The sequence below is a fragment of the Hippoglossus hippoglossus genome, chromosome 8 (assembly GCF_009819705.1).
Source record: "Hippoglossus hippoglossus isolate fHipHip1 chromosome 8, fHipHip1.pri, whole genome shotgun sequence".
In the NCBI taxonomy this organism is placed as follows: Eukaryota; Metazoa; Chordata; class Actinopteri; order Pleuronectiformes; family Pleuronectidae; genus Hippoglossus; species Hippoglossus hippoglossus.
In genome coordinates, this window is record NC_047158.1 from 6,611,005 (window position 1) to 6,635,213 (window position 24,209).

Here is a 24,209-nt window from a genome sequence, read left to right on the forward strand (position 1 = left end):
ATGTTTATGGATATTTACTAGTCAGGCAGTTACAGAGTGTAACTGTCAATACAAACTCGATAAAATAAACATCTGTGAGTGCACATTTGTATCCACAGATTAACAACAGATTAGATGTAATATGTTCTTCGCGTCACACCAGTTCCATGATGCATGTATGTTGGAATGAAGGTTTACCAGACTTACCAAACAAATGTTACTACTAGAATTGATCAAATAACTATTCTTGAGTTTACAAACATATTTAGTAAAGCAGGCCTCCAGCACACAAACAAATTACCATGCGTTAGTCAAGTCAAGAAATATCATTTAAACATTGTTAATAGAAATGGTTTGAAGATGTTTAACCAAAATTGAGAAGGTAAAGCCTTATTAGGTGTATTTATCATCCAGAGCTACCCTCAAGGATCAAGGATATCTGTATTTTACCCTTTTGGGCAAAGTACAGACAGCAGTATCGACACAAACCTCAAGCTGAACATAAGACATGGACAATAAATACATTATAAAACATTTTAAAACAATTAATATTCAATTTCAGGGTCTCAATGAATTGAAATACATTTGTTTTAAAAGCCAATGGCAGCTGGGACAAATGTATCTCTGTATCTATGTGTCCTGCTCACAGGCCAACTGACAGAAACAACTTAAACCTACAACAAAACAGACGGCTTTAATTCCACAGGCTGAGTTAAGTCATTCAGGGTCGTGCCTGAAAATGTTGCTGCACTCTTTCACAATGTCCTGTAGCCTATTCCTGTTCCTATAGTTAAATGACCCTTAGCCTGACCATCCGAGGTCTGTCTGTGCTCAGATGAGATGTGGTCATCTTGCTGCTTCCACTCAGAGGAAAATAGAAACAGTCAACTGTGTGATCTGGAAGAAGTCAAAAAAGGAAAAGCGCCTAATATTTTATTGTCGATTATATCATATAGGGTTTTCTGTTCTGTTTTCTTTTAAGTAAACAGAGCTGGGATGTAATTTGCATTTTCAAGACATACTCAATGCCAAAGTTTTGTTAATGTCTAAGGAGAAAGTTTGTGCTCTAATTTAGTTTCTGACATTTATGAAGTTGTAGCCCTTCTGGCCTTTTGCTAAGATTCTGCTGTTGCACTCGTCATGTTTGTAGTGTCTTGTCTGGGTACATGTTCGGTGCATGACAAAATAAATTACTAAAACAATATTACTTAGTAAATTACTTATTCACCTCATCCAGGCTATTTCATGTCATAGGAAGCAAACCTCCTTAAATCCCATAAAGGAAAAATGTTATGAAACCTTTGTGAGAGATGTGTTACAATTGTGTGATGATGGGTATGAAAAAAATATTTTTAATTAATTAATTTCGTGACAACAGTATAAAATATCACATGTGAAACAGATGAATAAATAAATAAATAATTATTACATGTCTTTTCACAACACTTTATCATCGTTCAACCCTTATCATGTTTAATCTTCTTGTCATAAATGCATGAGGCAAACACTTATTTATTCCCCAAGACCATTAAAGGTTCACTGAAACCGTGGCTGTGCTGTGCTATAGAAGCCTTGACCTCTTTATGTCAGCTGGTACATCATGTATCACTCACTGTCACTGCATCTTGAAAACAACGAAGGCACAACATTTATCACTTGTTTATTTCTGTGGTTAAAAGAAAACCCAAATTCCGTGGCATCAGGTCACTTGAGGACAAGAAATAAATGTATCATGAGCCAAACATCACAAGGCAACTTTGGTGATATTTGGTTGTCTTGATGATTTATTTGGGCGGAGGGAGCCTTGGATATTCAGATAATGAAGGCTTAGTTTAATCTAAGTTCAGCAGCTTCTGGAAAGTGACTGGTGGCCAAGGCAATTTGGAAAGTTGATGAATAAGGTTTATGTGAGAAGCAATTTTACCATCAGTGACCTTGGATATAACACATTAATCCACATTAATCTTGAACAGAAGATTATTATTATTACTGATGACACAGACGCCATGGTGAAGTGGACAGACCAGGAGCGCAGCACGATCAGAGCTGTTTGGGAACAAATTAATATCGACGAGGTTGGAGCGGAAGCTTTGGCAAGGTAGAGGATGTGACTGTGAAAAAATTTCATATCATGTTTATATATATATTTTTTTTGTGTGTGTAGAATTTATGGAGTACAAGTGTGTATTTTGTTGACTGAAAACGTTTGGATAGTATTTGTTTGTTTGGAATGGCAGGATTTATTATATCTACTATTTGTTTCATGTAAAATTCAAACCCCTTATTTGCCAATTGCAGGTGGCTGACTTATTTATTCTAAAGAATTATAATGTATAGCTTTATATCCTCATCTGTGTTTGCAAGAGGCTGAATTAAAGAAATACAGATAACATTTCTGATTTATAGGTCATTGCCTAAAGTTTCAATGAGTTATTTTGAAAACTACTGTTTTCCATTACTTATTTCAGAGTCTAACAAATGTGTGAACTAAACAGAAACCCTGTTTTCACTATAAGTGAAATAACTATACCCCTTGTGTTGACAGAGTTTTGATCGTGTACCCCTGGACAGAGCGTTATTTTGGTTCATTTGGAGAAATCTTCACCGCCTCTGCTGTTTTGAACAACGCCAAAGTGGCAGCGCACGGCAGACTGGTGCTGAGGACACTGGATGAAGCAGTGAAGAACATGGACAACATCAAAGACACGTATGCTGCTCTGAGCCAGCTGCACTGTGAAAAACTCCATGTGGATCCTGATAACTTCAGAGTTAGTCTATCATACATATTTAACCTATATGACTCACACACAGACACTGATTCATGACGTGTTCTGGTTTTGTCCGCAGCTCCTGGCCGACTGTATCACCATCACCGTCGCCTGCAAACTCAGGAGCGCCATGGGCCCTCAGGTCCAAGCCACCTGGCAGAAGTTTCTGTCTGCTGTGGTAGACGCACTGCAGAGTCAGTACTACTGAAGAGCCGAGCAACACACACATAACTAAATGAAACTTGTATTTAAACATCTTGTGTGTTTTATTAGTGTCCTGTGTGACCCATCATGCAAGGTTTCACTCATCATTTCAATGTTTCTTCAAAAAGTTGTTTATTTAAAATCAGTTGTGTTCCTGTGCTTATATCTTTGTGAGGTACATTTTAAGCATAGACCCTACAGAGGGAGGACATTTTTGGAAAGTGGGGACATTTTGACCGGTCCTCACTTTTTCAATGGGCTGTTTGAGGGTAAAGACTTGGTTTTAGGATAAGAATTAGGTTTAGGTTAGGGTTAAGCATTTAGTTGGATGGTTAAGGTTAGGTTAAGGGGCTAGGGAATGTGATATGTCAATGAGTGTCCTCACTAAGATAGAAGTACAAACATGTATGTGCGTGTGTGTGTGTACATATATATATATACATACATATATATATATATATACATGTACATATACATACATATGTACATTTCAATTCAATGGATATTATGTTTATTCAGATTTAAATGTTATGTAAAGTTGAGTACCATGGAAAGCTTCTACGCTGTCTGAGGTACACATTATAATACACACTCACACAAACACATCCTGTCTCCATGACTTCATAGGACACTACATTGACATACACTGATTTCCTGGAGACTTACTCTAACCTTAACCAGAGTCACTACATGCCAAACCCTTACCACAACCATAACCATAACCTCAACCTAGCCTTGAATGAAATCTAAACTTGAACTCAAAATATGTCTTCACTTTAAAATTGAATCATTTACGTTGGCCTCACCCATAATGAGACTGTGTGAACAAATGCAGGTCCCCACAACAGAAATACCTGGACCACACGCACACACACACACACACACACACACACACACACACACACACACACACACACACACACACACACACACACACACACGCAAACACACAGTTGTAATGGTACAACAATACTCTTAATTTCTCCATCAGAGTTGGTTTACAACAGATGAGTCATTGTAAACAGTGTCAGGTATATATGGATGTACTTAAAGTACAGATGCAGTGAAAGGCAGGAGACGAACGGTGAGTTCGCAGTTTTATTGTCTTGGGGGAAATGATGAGGAAGTAGTTTGCAAGAAAAACAAAACGCTTGTTTTCCTCAAAGAAGAACATGAGCATGGTACACAAAAGGAACTTCCTATTAATGATTAAAATATGCAGTCATGGGCTGCCCTCTAGCGGTGGCTGTTGAAGCATTCACGGTCAGGGAGGAGGGGTTGTGGAGGGGCACTGGGTTGACAGCTGCAGCATCTGGACCCTGTGCTGCTTCTCTCAGCTCAGCTTTGATTCACAGTGAAGGTTCATGCTGTTACATGTGTGCACCTGAAGAATTATACTAACACAATGGAGGAGCACAACCCAGCTGCAGTACTACAATGATGGTGGAAAAGAGATGCGCTTCCGCTAGAGGGCGCTCCCACACTGTCATGTAAGAATATATCCGTTTTACACTCAAAAACGCATCTGATATCAACTTTCGACAGTGTGATGAAACAAGAAAAACCTAAATTTGATTATTTATAGTTTTAATCTTTGTATCAAAGCCCTTTCTGTTTAATTCGGTTGTTATATTTGGACCCAATCCGGTGTTTAGAATGTTCAACGGTGCCAACATCCGAATCAGTGCGCGGAGCTGGACAGGGTGACTGCCAACGCCACTGACGTCATATGGCGAGAAATCCCATTTCTTTTATCAAGAAACTGAGAAAAAATATAATACAACTGAGTTTCTTTTTGTTTCGATATTTAAATGTTGTTTGTATGATAGCACCCTAAGCCAAATTCTTATATAGTAAATGTTTTTTTTTTTCAAGGTGAATGATAATTGTCTTATGTCTCATCTTCTCATGTACATCATTACAATGTTCATGAAACATCTCAATAATGTTTTTTGACATGAGTCACTTCAAATATGTTTTTGTTGTATTTGTCAGGGCGCGTGTGACTGGAAAAGGTTAAAATGGGTTTGAGTCTATTCAATGGGAAGACGACGGAAGAAATTGTTTTATATTGTGAGAAACTTCGAGAATAAAAATCGATGTAAACAAAGATTTTTCAAAATCACTAACTGTCCAATCATCATTTTCGATCCATGCAATTTCAATATCATATTATATATATATATATATTAGATACTCTTAAACTGTTTATTTTTTATTTTTCACTGCTGTAACACGGTACATTTCCCCATGGTGGGACTAATAATGGACTATCTTATCTCTATGGCGTTAGTATGGTAAAATAAGTAGTATTTTACCTGTCAGAGGTGCAACCGTGTTTTCTGCCTGACAGAGAGTGTGTGAGTTTCCAGATGTGCAGCGGTTGTACGTCTCCCTTCGTTCTCCACCCAGGTGGAGTCAGTTTGAAGGGTCACCATGAGCTGCTGGGATGTGAGCAAAAATAAATCCACAGATCACTTACATGGTCTAAACTTCAAATCCTTTATTTTGGATGAGTGGAGCAACAGTGGTTCTCCAATCCGCTGCTCCATCCACTGATTGGAACCACTACAGCCAGCTTTGAATGACGATAAAATAAAACAGACAGAGCCACAAGTTCTTTTTGTATGATCACATCCAGTTTAAAGTCTGTAAATAAATAAACAAACGATGAAATAAATACTTTTATTATTTAATCTGTGGGTGAGGATTAAGATTTACGAGTTGGTCACATTTAAATATCTATCATATAAATACTTTATGGTAGTGCTCAGTTTTCATACTGAGCCACATAAAAGCTCTCAAACCTAATTTACAGTTCGGCACGAATCTAAAATAAAGGTGCACACAGAGGATAAATAAATGTGTTAATAATAACATATAGTTTCCACTGAGGAGCCAAAGGTGTTTGAATTATAAGATCAATATAACAGCCCATTTCAACATTAACTTTCATAGGCTGCTACACACTCGTAGTTTGGTGACTGTTGTAAGAAATTTGTGTATTTCTTCATTTAAATGTTGAATGTATTTCTAAGTGATACTTGTTTGTCTTGTTGCTTTTAAAATGTGCCATTTTATTTCTTATGTGAAGCACTTTTACCAAATTGACTTACCTTTCGAGTTGAAGACGATTTTAAAATAATTTGGATTGTTGTATCAGATGTGACTTCTCTCTCTCTTTCTATGTGTGTGTGTGTGTGTGTGTGTGTGTGTGTGTGTGTGTGTGTGTGTGTGTGTGTGTGTGTGTGTGTGTGTGTGTGTGTGTGTGTGTGTGTGCGCTTATCTCGTGCAAGCTGCAACATATCATTTGGATTCTGTCCAAAATGTAAATGCCACGCAGCCTCTCTCGGAGGTGGCCCAGGTGTGACCCGTGTCCCGTTTCACGTATAAAACCCGCACACGGTTTGAGCAGAATTCCACGAATTCCATGAGTCTGAGTGTCAAGGACAAGGACACAATCAAGGCCTTCTGGTCTAAGGTGTCCTCTAAGGCGGAGGACATCGGCAGTGACGCCTTGTCCAGGTAACTATGACCCAGACTCAATTTCCTATCCATAAATTACCAATAATTCCCTTTTTTAACCAATGAGCGTTTATCACCTGCAGGATGCTGGTGGTGTACCCGCAGACCAAGACGTACTTCTCCCACTGGAAGGACCTGAGCCCCGGCTCCGCCCCGGTGAGGAAGCAGGGAATAACCGTGATGTCTGGAGTTGCGGAGGCTGTGAAAAACCTGGACGACATGACTGGAGCTCTCTTGACCCTCAGTGAGCTGCACACCTTCACCCTGAGAGTGGACCCTGCCAACTTCAAGGTGGATGATGATGATGATGATGATGATGATGATGATGATGATGATGATGATATTGATGATATTGATGATATTGATGATTAATGCATAGAAGGGTTTCTTAAAGTGTTTTTTGCTTTATGGTTTTCTTTATCATTTTAAATCAGAAAGCGATATCTCCAACAAGGCTGATTGGCCACTTCATCTCTATATTACATCTAATGAAATCAAGTCTCACGCCACATACACATATATTCACAACCTTTGCATACAATTAGTACAAATAGAACAATCACTGCATGATTTCAACCAACCAATCAATCAAATTTTATTTGTATAGCCCGTAGTCCCAAATCACAATAATAATCTTAATAATAATGTTTATGTTGAATACAGGAGACTTACAAGCTGGAAGTGTACAAGATCGAGGCTCCATGGGGGAAAAAACAATGTACTTAAGTGTTGACAACGTATTATCTCGCCACGTTTAAAACAAAAGTGATAAAAGATATTCTGATCCAAAATCCCATGTGTTCCTCCTCCTTGGGCCACATCACCACACAATTTAATGGAAATCGTTTGAGGAGTTTCTGAGAAATCCTTCAATCCAATGTGTTCAAGCCAAACTAAATGTGTCACGTTCAGTTTACAATCCTGTAAACTACAATTTAATGTGAGGCTTCTGATGTTGGAAACCATTGCCATACAAGTCAGATGAAATGGTCCAGTGTTGCTCAGGGCCCCGATTACTGATTATTTCAGGCCATTTATTCCAAAGTGCGCCTCCGCTCCAAGCGCTTTCACTGTCCATGGTGCTGGAGACAACGACGGATTAGCTTAAATTAACCTAGTTACACATTAACAACATACATATAACAAGCATATTGTGTGTGTAGCATTTCATAAAAATACGCCGAACTTACAATCACATGTCAGAGCTAGTTTGCTGCTGTTTATGTGCCACCAAAAGCATGTTTAGGATAAAAGCTTTTAGGTGCTGAATTTGTGTTATCAATAACATACAAGGGCCAATCACAGACCTCTATCTATACCTTATAGAATGGCTGGTTACACACACGAATCGAAAAGGACGCAGCATCATATAAGATCATACTTCTATACGTTAATTTACAATAGTCTCCATCAAGAGTTTTTCTGTTTTCACTGTGAGGGTAGAAAGACAGAGGAGTTAGTGATATACAGAGATGTTGGTTTGAGCGCAAATCATTTTATTGTAAGATCGCAGTGAAAAGACCATTGCCTATGTGGCTCTTTTTTATGGCCTAATGATCAGTATACATCTTTAATGTACTTTTCTATTTTCCTCTCCACAGATTCTCTCCCACAACATCCTTGTGGTCTTTGCCATCATGTTCCCCAATGACTTCAGCCCTGAGGTCCATGTGGCCATGGATAAGTTCCTGTCTGAGAAATACCGATAAACTGCCATCAGGAGCAGGATTCATTCATCTCTGTCAATCTAATTATATGAATAAATGATCAAATGCAACAAATCTGCCACTGTGTGTGTGTGTGTGTGTGTGTGTGTGTGTGTGTGTGTGTGTGTGTGTGTGTGTGTGTGTGTGTGTGTGTGTGTGTGAGTGTGTGTGTGTGTGTGTTTTTTATCTCTCCTCTTGCGGAGAGATATGTTATAATGTTTTTATGTCAGGTAACGGCACGAGTGGCATCAGATCAGTATCATTGAAAGCTAAACAACACAAGCAATATTTGAAAATTGATATTTAGTCTTATGTTAAAAAAAACATATTGAAAAAAAGAGTATGGTTTTTTTGTACAGCTTCCAAAAACACAATTTAGTTATACATGAAACAGAGGCTACATAGTCAAATGTCAATGATAATGGCAATTATAATATGGGAAGAATAATTAACATTGTGAGTGAGTGAGTGAGTGAGAGATGCTTATAACCTTTTGCATAGACAACATACCAACTCTCTCTCTCTCTCTCTCTCTCTCTCTCTCTCTCTCTCTCTCTCTCTCTCTCTCTCTCTCTCTCTCTCTCTCTCTCTCTTTCTCACACACACACACACACACACACACACACACACACACACACACACACACACACACACACACCACTTTGTGTAAATTTCCATTTCAGCTTATTTTATCTCATACTCCACTTTATTGCCATTGAAATGTTGTGATATCGTAGGCAGATGTCGTATATGTTAATGTCCAGGGGTTGATTTGTATGGAGATTTGAGCGGGTTGTCATCCCCTTTATACCAAAATGACCAAGAATGAATCCTCTTTGACGACCTGTCAAATCACACCCCCTCTCTCAGTTATCACCCCAACCCCATCATGCTTGTGCACATAGAGGATTTATGTGTACAAAGTTGATTGCAGGATTTTGTTTATTTTTCTAAAGTTGAAGCCGAATGACTCCCCTCTAAGGAGCCCAAAAGATGATTAATCATCAAGTATTTTTTTTTTAATATTTCATATCATATAACTGCAGTGAACATGGACTAGATCCTTCTTTCCCAGCAAAAGCTACAGTGGGATGCATTTTATTTCAGGTTGCATTTTCAACCTGCCACGATATGTGCCCTCCTCCAGAGTGATGATGTTCAACCATCATGTCCTTCTTTCCTATAAGGCTGCATTTTCTCTTAACTTCTAAACTAGTGTTTAGATTCACTCCATAAGTCACACAGTCAAAACTCAGTCTATCGCTCACCAGAGGTATTTGACAGGCTCTTATTAAACGCGATTTGTAATCACATTATTAATAAAAATCGGGTCGTTGGTCAGATTGACACAAGGACAGAAACAAATTTAAGTGACAATGGATCTCCGAAAAGGAAGGAGGAGTAAAGTTTTAATAGAAGGTGTATTCAGTGGTCAGAGTGACGCTAGAGTGAGTCCACAATATGTGTGAGGTGGAACTGACCAAAGTTAGAACCTCGGACAGCTCCCATACAAAAACACACATACACACACACACACACACACACACACACACACACACACACACACACACACACACACACACACACACACACACATACACACATTACCTTATGTACATTTCCATTTTAGCTTATTCTATCTTTTACTCTATATTGCCAATGAAATGTTGCAATAATGTAAAAGTATTTTAGAATAATGTAATATTTTATATACATATACACAAAATACAACGAAAATACTACTACTTCTGCTACTAATGCTGCTACTACTACTACTAATAATAATAATAATCATCATCATCATCATCATTAAATGTAATTTAATTTAATTTAATTTAATTTAATTTAATTTTATGCGAGAGAGCCGAAAGAGAATAACAGACAAGGAAGAGAAGACCAACATCTGGACATTTGACATTTATTTGATTTATTTACCGAGGCCTTTCTTTTGAAAAAAAAAGGCATTTAGACATTGCTGTGGAGGACATATGTGGCCAACATGCAGTCGCTGCTCACTGCAGTTTAACGGTATCTCTCGGACAGAGCCAGAGCCAGATTCTGCAGGAACTTGTCAACGGAGACATGCACCTCTGCAGTGAAGTCTTTGGGGTAGTACATGGCCATGACCAGGATGATGTTGTGGGCCAGGATCTGTGGTTGTGCAAGAAGAACAAGTCAGCAACAAGTGAAAAAATGCTCAGGCTACCTTGAATCTCAAACAGATTTCTGTCAGATATAGAAAACATGTGGGCCAGATAGTCAGTGGCAACAGTTTGACAAGTCTGTGTCCTTTATAACCGAGGATATACCTTGAAGTTGGCGGGGTCCACCCTGAGTTTGAAGGCGTGCAGCTCGCTGAGTTTGTTGAGGAATCCTGGAAGATCATCCATGTATCCTACGGCTTCTCCAACAGCCGCCATGATGACGGCTCCATGCTTCCTCACCGGTTCGGCTTGAGGACTCAGGTCCGCCCAGTGCGAGAAGTAGGTCTTAGACTGCGGGTAACTAACCAGCATCCTGCCAGATGGGGATCAAATGCATAAATGATGAATAAAGCAAGTTAAAGCATGCACATTTAAAGTAAAAAGACAAATGACAGAAGGCTTGTACCTGCCAAGAGCCTCGCCTCCAATTTCAGCGGACTTCGAGGACATTTTGTCCCAGATAGACTTCACCACGCGCTTGTCTTTCCCAGAGAGACTCATGTCTGCCTTTTCTTCAAGTTTTCACAACAGAAAGAAAGAAAAACTCTGATGTGAAGATGAGGTCGGTTGCCAACGGTCTTTTTTATATCAAACCAAACTGCACCGCACCCATCAAAGCAGACCACACCTCTATCAAAGAAATTGATAAAGTTTCCAAAGCATTTTTGAGATAAATGCAACCACTCCCTTCTCTATGTATTTATTTATTTGGCTCGGTTAATTTATATCACTTAAAATATAATGGATTTGAATTTGTCTGCACATCCACAAAAAATAAACCATGACATGAATTTAATGGAATTAGTTACCCTAATAATTTCAAGCTGCCTAAAGAGGCTTTTTAATGGCCTATAAATTGAGTCGTTTAATACATTTGCTCATTCAAGAACTCATTCATGGAGGAGACTTGTGTCATTATGAGGATATTGCTGTTAAATTAAGGCAAAGTTATTTTTCTTTTCATAATAAAACAACCTTAATCTTGGTGAATGTTATAGTAGAACTTAGTTTCTAACCCATACACTTAAACCCGATCAGACCGTCTCTGTGAGCAGCCTCACATGTTGTCTTAGAACTGAATCTGGTACAAAGTGGTTTCAACCCCTGCATCTGTGAGAGCTTCATGCACAACTTAAAGACTCACTCTTCAAACTGAGAAATGTAAATGACAGTAATGATCTTCAGTGTTACTATTCAATTAATGCAAATTATCACATTAAGTTACACTTGATGATTTTGAAATGATTATTACAACTAAGTTCAGTTGACAAACATTTCTAAGTCAGCAGGAAACAATGAAACTTAAAACGTTTCACAGTGCATAATCATATAATGTACATTCAGATATCAAAAGGTTACACTTTGTAATTTTGAGAGGAGCATCTTTAGTAGGAAATGCTGTGGTGACCAAAGGATGCAAACATTTCATAAAAATCACTAAACACAAAAATTACAAAAAGAGTTCTGCAATCAGCACTTTAATAAATTCGGGTTTCAAAGGGAACACAATTAATAAAAAAACAAAAATGAATCATGAAAATAAGGACAATGCCCAAACTGTGTAACAAAGACAAACTATTGCAGCAAATTGAAAATAGCGTCGGTGTTAAAACAGATTATTTTACAAGGTGTTTAGTTTAAAGGTCCTTTTGTAGTAGTAATGAAGGTTAAAGGGCAACAAAAGAGAGGACAAAGGAGATTGTACTAATACATGTTATTAACGGAGGTTTAATTAAAGACATTATATAAACATTTTTAAATGTAAAATAAAACTAATTGGCATGCTTTGGGTTATTTATTGAAAGTCATTTTTCAATTTATAAGCCTTGATAATCTGCATTATATTCTTATCAGTTTTCTCCAGGCAGTGCTCCCCTGCAGGTGACAACCCAACTTCTCCTCAACTCTGGACCAATCAAATGCTTCCAGGCCTGAGAGGTGTGGCATTGGGTAATTAATAAAACCCAGAGAAAGGCAGGTCTTTTCTGAAGGTTTGTGATCAGAGGTTGTCTCTTTTTTCTCATCAGAAAAAGATCAAGAAAAACTTAACGCCGTAACCATGGTCGAGTGGACACCTGCTGAGCGTGCCGCCATCATTTCCCTGTGGGGAAAAATCGATGTGGGCGAGATTGGACCCCAGGCTCTGACCAGGTAACCTGCCTATTCACATAAGCATTTATATACATGTAGTTATATGTGTTTCTTTCTGTTCAGCACTTTGTAACTTGTTATAGAGATGAAGTAATTATTATTGTTGTTGTTGTCATTATTATTATTACTATTATTAGTATTATATTATGGTAGTTTTCTTGGAGCTTTGCATCTTCACATTGTTGTTATAGTGTGTCACTGACCATTGTGTCTTTCTTCCATTTCTGTGTTGTGATCATTTCAGGCTTTTGATTGTGTATCCGTGGACACAGAGACACTTCTCAACCTTTGGCAACCTGTCCACCAACGCCGCCATCCTGGGAAACGAGAAAGTCGCCAAGCATGGCAAGGTAGTGATGGGTGGGCTGGAAAGAGCTGTGAAGAACCTGGACGACATCAAGAACGTCTACTCCGCACTGAGCACGATGCACTCTGAGAAGCTTCACGTGGATCCTGATAACTTCAGGGTAGGTGACCATCTCTGACTCTGCCGGCACTCACTCTAACTGTTCTTTGATCAGTTCTATTAATGCATCCCTGTCTGTCTGTCTCCCTCACAGCTTCTTGCTGAGTGCATCAGTGTGTGCGTGGCTGCCAAGTTTGGCCCCTCCGTCTTCACCGCTGAAGTCCAGGAGGCCTGGCAGAAGTTCCTGGCTGTGGTGGTGTTCGCCCTGGGCAGACAGTACCACTGAGGCTCAGGGGACGCAGGTCACATTCAAATAATGTGCAGCAGCCCTACAACTACAACGTCCTGCAGTGAAACTTTTCCCAAATGCATTAAATAAAAGGCAAAATGAAGACATGTATTTATGTGTGATCATTTATTCATAGAGGTGTGAGTCTTATTTATTTTTCTACTCAGTGGCTCAGTGCAAATTTCTATTATAATGATTTACATGAATTCAAGCAAATAGCCAAAAATAAAAAAGGAACAGCTAAAATGATGGGATAATGATTCATCGTCTGTCACTCAGGACAAAGCTAATCCATCCTCAAGTCCATACAATCGGTATTTATGCTTAATGCAGGATTGAAGTAAATTAGGTATTTTTTGCAATTTATTATGACTCATCTATTACAAGGAAAACACTTTTGCCCGCTAATTTGGCTTCTTGAAAACTGTCCAGTTTGATATAAATGGGTGCGGCCGTCTGAAATAAATGATACCAGAGCATCAGAATTCTGCATCATGAGGGCAATGGCTGGTTGCCAAACTGAACCATTCTCTCAAACACGGCTGGACAGGCAGGTGTTTAATAGATATCTAAGAATTAAATTGAATTAAAAGTTTGAATGGGTGAATAGGCTGAAATTAATTGTGAGAGTGTTGCCTCTCAGTGGTTTATTATTTATTATTATTTTTATATGGTTTTATTTATCTATAGAAAGAAAGAAAGAAAGAAAGAAAGAAAGAAAGAAAGAAAGAAAGAAAGAAAGCATGTGTTGGCTCTCTGTGTTTTTGTATTTATTATTATTTTCATATGGTTATATTTATCAATAGAAAGAAAGAAAGAAAGAAAGCATGTGTTGGCCTTCATATTTTCATATGGTTTTATTTATCTATAGAAAGAAAGAAAGAAAGAAAGAGAAAGACAAAAAGAAAGCATTATTGGCTCTCTGTGGTTTTATAATTTATTATAATGTTCTTACGGTTCTATATATTCACAGAAAGCAAGCAAGCTGGGGGTAGGAATGTTATTGCCGCTGTCGCTTGTTCCAGTCGACCACTTTTCGAAGTGACACACAACAACTTGAGGAGCACAGTGATGAACGCTCAGACTTTATAGCTCGGCCCTAAAGTAGAACCAGTTGTAGTTTAGTATCCATGACAGGTGTCTGTGTGAGCTGGACATTAATACAAGCTCCACTTGTTAGTTTGCTGAAGTTCCCTGTTCGCCGCTGACTTTGTTTTGTGTGGTTAGGCTAACGCAAAGTTAGCTAGGATGCTAACATGATGCTAAACCCATCGGGCGGATTACCAGATGACCGAAAATCCATGTACAGCCAGTCGCAAAACAGCGTGTACAAAACTGGCGATAAAACCAGTCCCATTAGCGTCATACTGGTGAGCTCCGGCAGCCGAGGGAACAAGCTCCTCTTCCGGTACCCTTTCCAGAGAGCGGCGGAGTGTCCGTCTTCTCTCACAGGTAGGAGGGCAAAGCATTAGCATGAACCACAGGCTGTCCAATACCTGAAACTCTGTGAAGTCAGAGGGTTTCTCTCACTCACTCACACGTTTACAGGACCTGGACCTAGTTAGAGTTACACTTCACAGTCTTGTCCAGTGGAATTCAACTGCTCAGCAATGAGTTTTGTCTTATTACAATGAACAGATTCAGGCAGAGTGGTCACACTGATTATTGACCTGAAGAAAAATCAATCCGATCAATACTTGCTCCATGTTCTTGTGTGTATTTAGACTGTCTCAGTGCTGATGGAACTGTTTGACAGATAAGAAGCTTGGGACAGTATTGTTTGAATAAACAATGATAAACAATCGATATGACTGTGATTTTGTTATTTTTCATGTGCTACTTTGTCCACACCATGTAAAACACAACCAGCTATTACACAAGTGGACAACCAACTGAGATCTGACAATGAGCTCTCGTGGCATCACAAGATAACTTAGATTTATAACTTATAATCTTGACAGATTGTCAAACACTTATACCACATTGGAAAAGACAGTGATATCTCATACCATAAGAGCACAGAGTTTAACACGAGACTTCTCTGAAACATTCACGCTGTTATTTCTCCAACTGGAATAAACATGTTAACTAACACTGTTATTTCTGTCCACAAGCTAAACAGCGGAGTCCATATGCACAGAACACAACTGGGGATGTTCTTGAAGATCAGGATGGTGACTCAAGGTAATTTTGTTCTTCATCTAATATTAACAGATTTATAGTAGTAATACAACTGACTGCAGCCCCTTCTGAGATCCACGTGACTCTCTTACTTTTAATATGTTTTTCTTCCTTTTGCTACCCCTCCCCGAAGAAACTCTTTTTGTTATTCAAGAAGAATCGAGGGGCTGGCCCATGGTCAATTTAGCTCATGGGGTTGAGTCTCTCGTTGGTCTTGTACCGGTGGTGTCACTTCAAAACATGTATCACCTCACTGCATTTTACACTTGAGGTTTAACCTGAGCCAGGCCGTACAACAATGAAATTAACGTTCACTTCAATACAGGGCTAAAATACGTTATATAAGAAGTTGTTATTTTTTTTAAAGCACTGGTATCGGATCACCACTCAGCATCAGCCAACACGCGAAATCCAGGTATTGTGAAGGAGAAAATGGTATTGGAACATGTCTAGCCCCATGTGAGCATTTAACCTCTTTTAGACTTTCAACGCTTCAGCCCGCGAGGCGTAATCGGATAAACTCTGGCACAACACCATCAAATGTATATGTTCCCCACTGACTTCACTTCAAACAGGCCTGGGTCCTCCAGCTTAACAGGTTGAGTCACGTTAAAATATTTTGTCATGACATCATGACAGTTTGGCATTTACGCTCACATGTTCATATAAAGATAGAAGTGAGTCAGCCAAAATGATATAAACGCTTGAATCAACATGCACACCGCGTTCTGACATCGCAGTATCACATGTTTGTTCGGATTGTTTTTAATGTCCATTTTATGCATCCAGCCCAATTGTTTGTTGCATTTTCCCTTTTGTTTGCTTTTTTCTTCTTTTTTATGGCCCAATTCCCATTTCAGGGAACAATCTCCACTAACTGACGAACAGTTGGTAGCAGGGTAAGACCAAATCATTCTAAACCACCTTTCCTTCGCTTAGATCACCCCTGTCTTTTTTTTTACCCCCTTCTTTCCTAATTTGTGTCCTATATGGATCCCCACCCTAATCTAAAAAAAAAAAATCCCTGTAAATAGTCTGTAGCAGATCCAGTGAATCAGTGTTTGGTTAATTGGGTTTCCAGTGTTGCTTTCCTCTGTACCGTGTGCCTTTTTGAAAAGAAAAATATAAATAAATATATCCAACATTTTACATCACAATAATTACATTTAAAATAATTATAACTTAAGTTTTAATTTATATTAATTTAATTTAGTCTAGCATTTTGAAACAAAATGCAAATCAAACTACAAAACATTCTTCTCAAATTGTGTTCTTCTCAAAGGTAAGTCTTCAATGAGTTAAAATTCTATACTGAAAGTCATCGGCTTGATTTTCATCCCTTCGATCGCAGCATGAGTTACTCGAGTCAAACCAGCATGAGTCTTTCACATTCTATAATCATACAGCGACTTCACTTTTTCCGCCAGGAGAGCTCTTCTTCTTTTCTCCTCTCCAGTAGCCACACAAGCTTTTTAATTTATACTCTAACTGTGGAATTATATTACAGGCAGATGCATCTGATTAATGCAACCCCTCTCGTAGACAGGACTGTGAAACATGTAAACAAACTGAGCTAATTTACACTTTCTCACTCGTCCCAGCTGTCTCTCTGCTCTAACCTCTCTCCCCACCCTGCGCACTTTCTCATCGAACCTGATCGTCCTTCTTTAAGGTTCTCTGACATCATCCTCGCCACCATCCTGGCCACCAAATCCGACATGTGTGGAAAGAAGTTTGAACTGAAGATAGACAATGTTCGGTTTGTGGGTCACCCGACTCTCCTCCAGCATCCACCCATCATTCAGGTAGGGATAAATGAGGCCTCATGAAAATATGTAGTAAATTGTCAGTAAAGCTGCTTTTAGGCATGCACTGAATTTGCATGCATTTACTTGAAATTTCCTAGAGGGAATATCATCATAATGTTTATGTGTCTTGCCATCTGGCTTTGATGAAGCTATGAGGTCATTCATAACTGATCCTCTAAATGTATGTCAGCTTTGAATTTTGGCAGATAGGGTCTTAACCTCAGCAGTGCCCCCTACTGACAGTTCCTTCTTGGTCTGAGGATTCACTGCCTGTGTGGCAAAGATAAAGGAAATTTCACAGTAGATATAGAAAATATAGAAAATGACAAGAACGTGTAAAAACAATGTAGTTTATTTACAAAGTCAGTTTTGTCAACACTTGCCTGACACAGTCTCAACAAAACCAAACTTTTCATCAATCACAAACTTGTCCTCTGTTGCATATCATTGTACTCGTGCAGCTTTTATTCAACATTTATGATTGGCCTTCTGCTAATGCTAACTAATGCAATCTAATGCAGCAGACCTGCAACAAATCCTACCACCATCGAGGTTATAATTTACACCAATTCAGCTTATTTTGAGAAAGTTGAGAGAGATGTTGTTTTAACTTTATTGTTATTAAACTGTATTGCATTACATGGACAGGTTATATTTTTGTCCAGCCCACAGAGGAAATACCAGAAAATCTCTCTGCAAAAGATAATACAGTTCAACAGCACCTTAAACTGCATCCTTCTAAATGATTAAACTGTTGAATTGAAAGTAGTTTCAGTAAAAAAAACAAACATTATAACCTTCATTAAGCAGGATTTATTTCAGGCCTGTATTACATTGCATTCGTTTAAGTAGCTAATTAACTGACTTGTCTTATTTGTATTTTGCTGATATTATTATAAACCTTGTTTACATTATGCGTCATTTAAAAATTGGTCTTCTTTCAATGTAGGTTTCTAAAACAGATCCTTCCCCGAAGAGAGAGATGCCCACGATGATCTTGTTTAATGTGGTGTTTGCACTCAGGGTATGAAAAGACTTCTTCATATTTTAATATAATTAATAATTATACATATTGTTAATTGTTGAGATCATAGTGACATGTTGATGGTTTGTGTGTTTGGTGCCATAATGACCTATCAGTTAATATAAATGAGTATAAATGTTAATATTCTAATATTACAACTTAATTTGACACTTTTAATTTTAATGATGGCACAATAAAGTCAGCTGAGTGTGGGTGGGACACACATGTTGTGTTCTGTTAATCTGTGTGGTGTGTGTATGAGTGATAATATTCCAATATACTCTATCTGTGAGAGCACTGGAACCCCTAGGGCGGCGGGGCCACGGTACTATGCTTAATCATGCTGGCCTTCAAGGCGCCGCCTGTTCCTGCCCATGCTGAGTCACTGTATCTTGAAAGTGTCAGTAAAGCTGAGATGGGGGGGAAAAAATGCACAGTCATGTTTTGTCAGTGATATCTGCCTAGTAACTGAGGTGGTGGAACCCTGGCACCTTCGATAAAAAATACTGTCTCATAGGGTGTTTTCACAGTGTGGGTCGTTACTGTATATTGTATATATACACTAATATAAGTGTTTGCACAAGATATGATTATTCAGTTCTGATTGACTCCACAGTTCAAATTTGTACACCAGCAAGCTATTTTATGTCAATCTGCTTTTTTTTTCTTTTTTTGTCATTCTATTACACAAAAAGTACAACCAGAGATATTTAACAATGCAAAGAGATTAATTTGTTTATTTCTCACATTGGTTTTGTCTTTATTTACATTCCAGAGGAAGACAGAATATTATAAACTTCTCTCAGTATAATGCAGTGCAATTAAAAAGCACTACTAAACTACAGAAATACAACAGAGATGAGCCCAAATCGAAAATAAAATATCTCAACATAATTCTAACATTATACGCTTCACAGTATAATAAACAGTTAATTAATTGTCATAAAAATGACAAGGAATTAATTACACTTTTAAAGTTTCATGAAGTTTTAATTAGCACGCTACATGCTAAGATCTTTACTGTATGTCACATGAAGGTCCATGTATGATTGACATAAATGTTGAGCTACATATAAAAGCACTGGTGTTGTAAATGTAGTATAATGTGTAAGCACTCAGTTCAGTATATACAACGTGTTTTTATATTTGCTCCCTCTCGTCTTTGGCCTCCGCAGGCGAACGCCGATCCCTCCGTCATCAGCTGCATGCACAACCTGTCGCGCCGCATCGCCATCGCTCTGCAGCACGAGGAGCGGCGCTGCCAGTACCTGACCAGAGAGGCCAAACTGATGCTGGCCGTCCAGGATGAGATCACAACCACGACTGAGAGTGAGACGCACACTCCTCACACCTCAGACCTGATGGCAAATTTACTGCAGTGTCTTTTTTATTATAGAACAATGTAGCTTGTCAGAATTTCAACTGTATGGTGATGCGTTATTGTTTAATCACTTCAGTTTAGAAGCTCATTAACTAACAAATTACACAAGATCCCTGTTTTTCTTCTCTTTGACGACAGCAGATGGAAGCCCCCAGTCCCCATTTAGACAAATTCTTCCTAAATGTAAACTAGCCAGGGACCTGAAGGAGGCATATGACAGGTGTGTGATTAGGCTCATTGTTTTGCTCTTTTCTTCCCATAAACAGTATATATTGTCCACATAGCTGACTCTGATATTTAGGTTTACAGCTAAGATAATGCATGAAGCCTTTATTTGCAATATCTGTCCAGAAACTGATGTTTGTTCCCTGAAATTTTGATTTAATAATTACATTTTTAACGGATTCACGATTTACAATTTTCCAGAAGGTAATGAAATTATATGTTTTTATTTATTTATTTATTTTACATTTATTCAGCAAAAAAACATTGGCATCTGATGTTAATATTAATGATGATATTGATGTTTTTTCAGCCTTTGTACAACTGGTGTTGTGCGACTACATATTAACAACTGGCTGGAGGTGAGTTTCTGTTTACCCCACAAGATCCACAGGATTGGTGGCAACCACATACCCCCAGAGGCATTAGAGTGCAGCCTTAAGGCCATAAGGTGTGTTACAGTACGTCTCTTTTTGTACTTAATCATTATATTGAACAGGAGAAGACCAACTTGCTTACACTAAATCATATAGGGAACTTTTTTACACTCTGAGTTGAAAAGAAAACTCAGGCAGCACCTCAGTCAGCAGCTACAAACCATTATACTAAAAATGGCTTTTCACAAACAACCACAGATACTCCACCCAGCAGCCCCTTCTCACAGCATAAACACATCACAAGTCTTATCATAGAGTAAATATTTCCTAATGTAATATTTAAATGAGGTTCCTTTTAACCTATTACATTTAATTTTACTTTGTAGGAAATGTATAACATTTACCCTTAGTTGTTGTTCCCCTTCTCCCTTTCTGCCCATGAACCCATTTATGGGCAGAAAGAACCTTAGTGTTAATTTCTAATCTGACTCGGCTGCAAGTCATTAAAATGAGTCATCTTAGAATGTGACAGGTTGATTATCTGAAGTTGATCTGGTTAAAGAAAATATTCAGTTATAATAAGAAGTAATAAACTCATGACTGTAACAGACCCTATACGTGACCATCTCATTTAACAGGATCATTCTAATTCTGAATTTGTGTTATTGGATACACTGTTAATCCACTAATTTGTTATGTTAAATTCTTGCATCTTTAATAGATGATTAAGTGTCTTATTTTGTTAACTCCAGGACTCTGACTTTATATTTTAGTGTCTGGGAAAACCACATTTTCTGTGGGCCCATACTGCCACCTATTGTTTCTTCATCTTTACTACAGTAGAGGTGTGATCACCATCTGCTTCTCATTTGCATTCCTATATTTTGCAGCTGAATAAAATATGCAAAGGTCATTTTTATTTCATCATATTGGTCAGTTTGTGCTCTGGAATATACTTAGTTGTTCTGTTCATTGACTGGCACTAAAGCTGATTTCTACTGCGTCGTATGTTGTTTGATCCTCCAGACCGTATCATGCTCTGTTGCTACTGGAAAGTGAGAAGGCTCTACTGAGTCAGCTCCCTCTGGACTGCTCGCCTGCAATGGTGCGTCTCATCAAGACCTGCTCAGCTGTGAAAAACCTGCAGCAGCTCGCCCAGGACGCTGACCTGGCCTTACTCCAGGTGCAGACCAGCAGCACCACGTGCACCATTGCTGCTCTTTAGAACACACACATCTTTAAAAAATATTCATAACAGCGTATAATGACTATGCTCATTCAGTGATCACAAATAAACAATTCAGTGATTGTATTGTATTTTAAAACATGTTCTTTAAATGCAAATCCTAAGAAGTAATTAATGCATGTAGTACTAGTATGAGCCTCTGAGATCCAATAAAAACTATGCTAGTAAAGGAGGTTACTCTATCGATGGTGTCTTACCACCATCTAGTGGACAATATATGTACTTTCAGTTCCTGTTTATAGTGAGAAGTTAAATGTTCTCTTATTTTCCTTCAACCCATTTTTTTAGGGTTTAGATGCTCATGTTTAGTTGCTGTTATTTCACATCATTGATTCTATCTGCAAAATATTTCCCACTCAGATCTTTCAAATCGCAGCACACTTGGTTTACTGGGGCAAAGCGATCATCATCTACCCACTGTGCGAGAACAACGTGTACATGCTGTCTCCTCATGCCAACATCTGCCTGTGAGTGTCCCTCATATGTGTTCGCCAGTCGGCTCGACTGGTTACTGCACAACTAATGATGTAATAATAATAAATAATATTTCTGTACACCCACCTAGCTTGCTCTACACAGCATGAGCTATTAAATAACCAGAACTCTATAAAGTAGACTTTCCTTTACAACACTATGGAAAATTTATTCAAAATTGTTGTGTTACTGGTCAAGCTCTGTGTTGTGGAATAACATGTCCTGTCTCTCCCTGGACAGATACTCACCGCTGGCTGAGCACTTTGCTCAGCAGTTTCCTGGTCATGATCTTCCAACCATATTAGCCAAGTTCTCACTACCTGTCTCACTGGCTGAGTTCCGAAACCCCCTGGAGGCTCCTGCCCAGGAGGTAGGATTATTGTTGCTGATGAAATACTATGCAAAACTATGTAACATATAATATTAATATTACAAAGGACTGTGTGTGAACGAGTGAGACAACCTCCTTGGCTTTTATTTTGTCATCTGTATAATGAAATAATTTGGTATTTGATATTTTTAGATTTAAGAATAATTTACTAGAACAAAAACAGATTATTGTACAAATTAAGAGCAAACAAATGTGACATTAGTTCGCAGTGAATCCATAGTATTTACAGGGCTAATATGAATCTAGATGGTGTCTTGTAAGGACAGGCCTGTCGGATGATCATCTGTGACCCATCTTATTTTGGCAGAGCAGCAGTTTGAGCATCGGGATGAATTATAAATGGCAAAGGGACATCAGCTCCAGCGTCTGCAGCCTCCATTTTTTATGAGAACAAGATCAGACCGTGGTTCTTTCTTGTGCCTCTATTTTGAGCTTTTGTGTTCCCCACGACTGAGTTAAAACATATTTGACCTGGTTGGGAACATGAGCGTGTTCAGCCTCACTTGTTCCGTGTTTGTCCTCTACTCCACTTGTAACTGCTATGCTTGACTTGTAATGTTTGATGCTCTGCCCTTGACCAGGTCCAGCTGATTCAAATGGTGGTGTGGATGCTTCAGCGCCGCCTGATGATCCAGCTGCACACTTATGTTTGCCTGCTGGTACCGCCCAGCGAGGACGAGCCTGGGATCAGGGAAGAAGACCCTCCGCTGGCCGCCAGAGTAGGAGGCCGAAGTCTCAGTACCCCTAGTGCTCTCAGCTTCGGTTCCCCAAGTATGTCCTCTTTTAGCACACATCTCTGCCTCTGTTCTTACAGGTGTATCCGGTACATAATCTTTGACCATGTGTCTGTTCTGTGTCTGTAGCCAGCAGCGATGATATGACCCTCACCAGTCCCAGTATGGACAACTCCAGTGCAGAGCTGCTGCCTGGTGGAGACTCTCCACTAAATAAAAGGATGACAGAGACGCTGCTCGCCAGCCTGTCAGAGCATGAGAGGCAGGTTATACTTAACATCCCTGCGGCACAAAATCCAGAGGATCTGCGGATGTTTGCCAGGTAACCAAACCTGCCTCTAATATAAATATATATTTTTTTGCTTTTGCATCAAATTTTTCTCTTCTTTCCTTTGCTCTTTGGTTTATGGCAGTAAAATGAACAGATGGTATATATTCTTAGGACGGTTCCACTGAGAAATTCTATGTCTTTTAGTAAATAAGATATTTGTGTAATGATTTGGAAAAGAAGTTATTTTAATTGCATTCAATTTTGAGAAATTTAATTGGAACTACCGTAAAGTTAATTAACCAGCTGTTAGCTGAGAGGATTTTGAAAGTAAGATTTGCAGGAAGCAACAATCAGGGAATCTGTCACCTCCTGCACATACATTTTTTTTTATCGGAATTGTGAAAGTCTTGTCTCATGGTTGATTTATACCCGGTAATGATCCACCTACTCCTCTGCCTGTTCTGTTGACTGCTTTCAGGCTGCTGCACTATTTCCGGGGGCATCATCACCTGGAAGAGATTATGTACAATGAGAACATGAGGCGCTCGCAGCTCAAGACGTTGTTTGACAAGTTCCGCAGTGTCCTTGTGGTGACCAACCACGAGGATCCCATTATTTCAATCTTCCAGTCACCCATGGAGTAGTGGCACAGAGACATTATCTGCTCTCACCAACTGGAAAAGATGAGCGTTTATTAACCTGCTGTGCTCACAGCAATATCAGGATTTCAAAATCAGAACACAAAGTGATTGCATTAATGTGTGCAGATTTACAAGGTGTAGAAAGTGTTTTAGCTTTATGAGCCAAATGTTTGTTTACAATATTAAATTATTTTGTACATAAGAGAAAATACCTCAAGTGTTCACTG

General features: G+C 38.8%; 5 protein-coding genes across 12 annotated transcripts; 4 read left to right on the top strand and 1 right to left on the bottom strand.

Moving 5' to 3' along the window:
* The first annotated feature begins 1,944 nt into the window (after positions 1-1,944).
* Positions 1,945-3,000, top strand: LOC117766476 (hemoglobin cathodic subunit beta-like). Its single transcript, XM_034593534.1, has 3 exons — positions 1,945-2,077; positions 2,525-2,747; positions 2,827-3,000. Exons 1-3 carry the CDS (start codon positions 1,986-1,988, stop codon positions 2,953-2,955), a joined length of 444 nt encoding a protein of 147 aa, XP_034449425.1. The 5' UTR covers positions 1,945-1,985; the 3' UTR covers positions 2,956-3,000.
* Positions 3,001-6,381: 3,381 nt separating this feature from the next.
* On the top strand, positions 6,382-8,185 carry LOC117766063 (hemoglobin subunit alpha-2-like). Its single transcript, XM_034592771.1, has 3 exons — positions 6,382-6,476; positions 6,560-6,767; positions 8,078-8,185. Exons 1-3 carry the CDS (start codon positions 6,382-6,384, stop codon positions 8,183-8,185), a joined length of 411 nt encoding a protein of 136 aa, XP_034448662.1.
* Positions 8,186-10,088: 1,903 nt separating this feature from the next.
* LOC117766487 (hemoglobin subunit alpha-A-like) lies at positions 10,089-10,953 on the bottom strand. The gene is made up of 3 exons (XM_034593548.1): positions 10,793-10,953; positions 10,492-10,699; positions 10,089-10,333 (listed from the first exon to the last, which is right to left on the bottom strand). The coding sequence occupies exons 1-3, from the start codon at positions 10,885-10,887 to the stop codon at positions 10,205-10,207; spliced, it is 432 nt and encodes a 143-aa protein (XP_034449439.1). The 5' UTR covers positions 10,888-10,953; the 3' UTR covers positions 10,089-10,204.
* A 1,405-nt stretch (positions 10,954-12,358) lies between these two features.
* On the top strand, positions 12,359-13,341 carry LOC117766475 (hemoglobin subunit beta-A). Its single transcript, XM_034593533.1, has 3 exons — positions 12,359-12,537; positions 12,782-13,004; positions 13,098-13,341. The coding sequence occupies exons 1-3, from the start codon at positions 12,446-12,448 to the stop codon at positions 13,227-13,229; spliced, it is 447 nt and encodes a 148-aa protein (XP_034449424.1). The 5' UTR covers positions 12,359-12,445; the 3' UTR covers positions 13,230-13,341.
* Positions 13,342-14,259: 918 nt separating this feature from the next.
* nprl3 (NPR3-like, GATOR1 complex subunit) lies at positions 14,260-24,191 on the top strand. Of its 8 annotated transcripts, none has more exons than XM_034593522.1 (15): positions 14,267-14,377; positions 14,460-14,684; positions 15,347-15,416; positions 16,274-16,312; positions 17,086-17,218; positions 18,171-18,245; positions 19,421-19,574; positions 19,765-19,846; positions 20,162-20,299; positions 21,252-21,408; positions 21,832-21,938; positions 22,186-22,315; positions 22,918-23,107; positions 23,200-23,392; positions 23,820-23,985. In XM_034593522.1, the coding sequence occupies exons 2-15, from the start codon at positions 14,489-14,491 to the stop codon at positions 23,983-23,985; spliced, it is 1,830 nt and encodes a 609-aa protein (XP_034449413.1). In that variant the 5' UTR covers positions 14,267-14,377; positions 14,460-14,488. The 8 variants fall into 8 exon arrangements, with proteins under 8 accessions (XP_034449412.1, XP_034449415.1, XP_034449417.1 ...); XM_034593523.1 differs by having other exon boundaries at positions 14,267-14,369; XM_034593521.1 differs by having other exon boundaries at positions 14,260-14,684; positions 23,820-24,191.
* Positions 24,192-24,209: the final 18 nt, after the last annotated feature.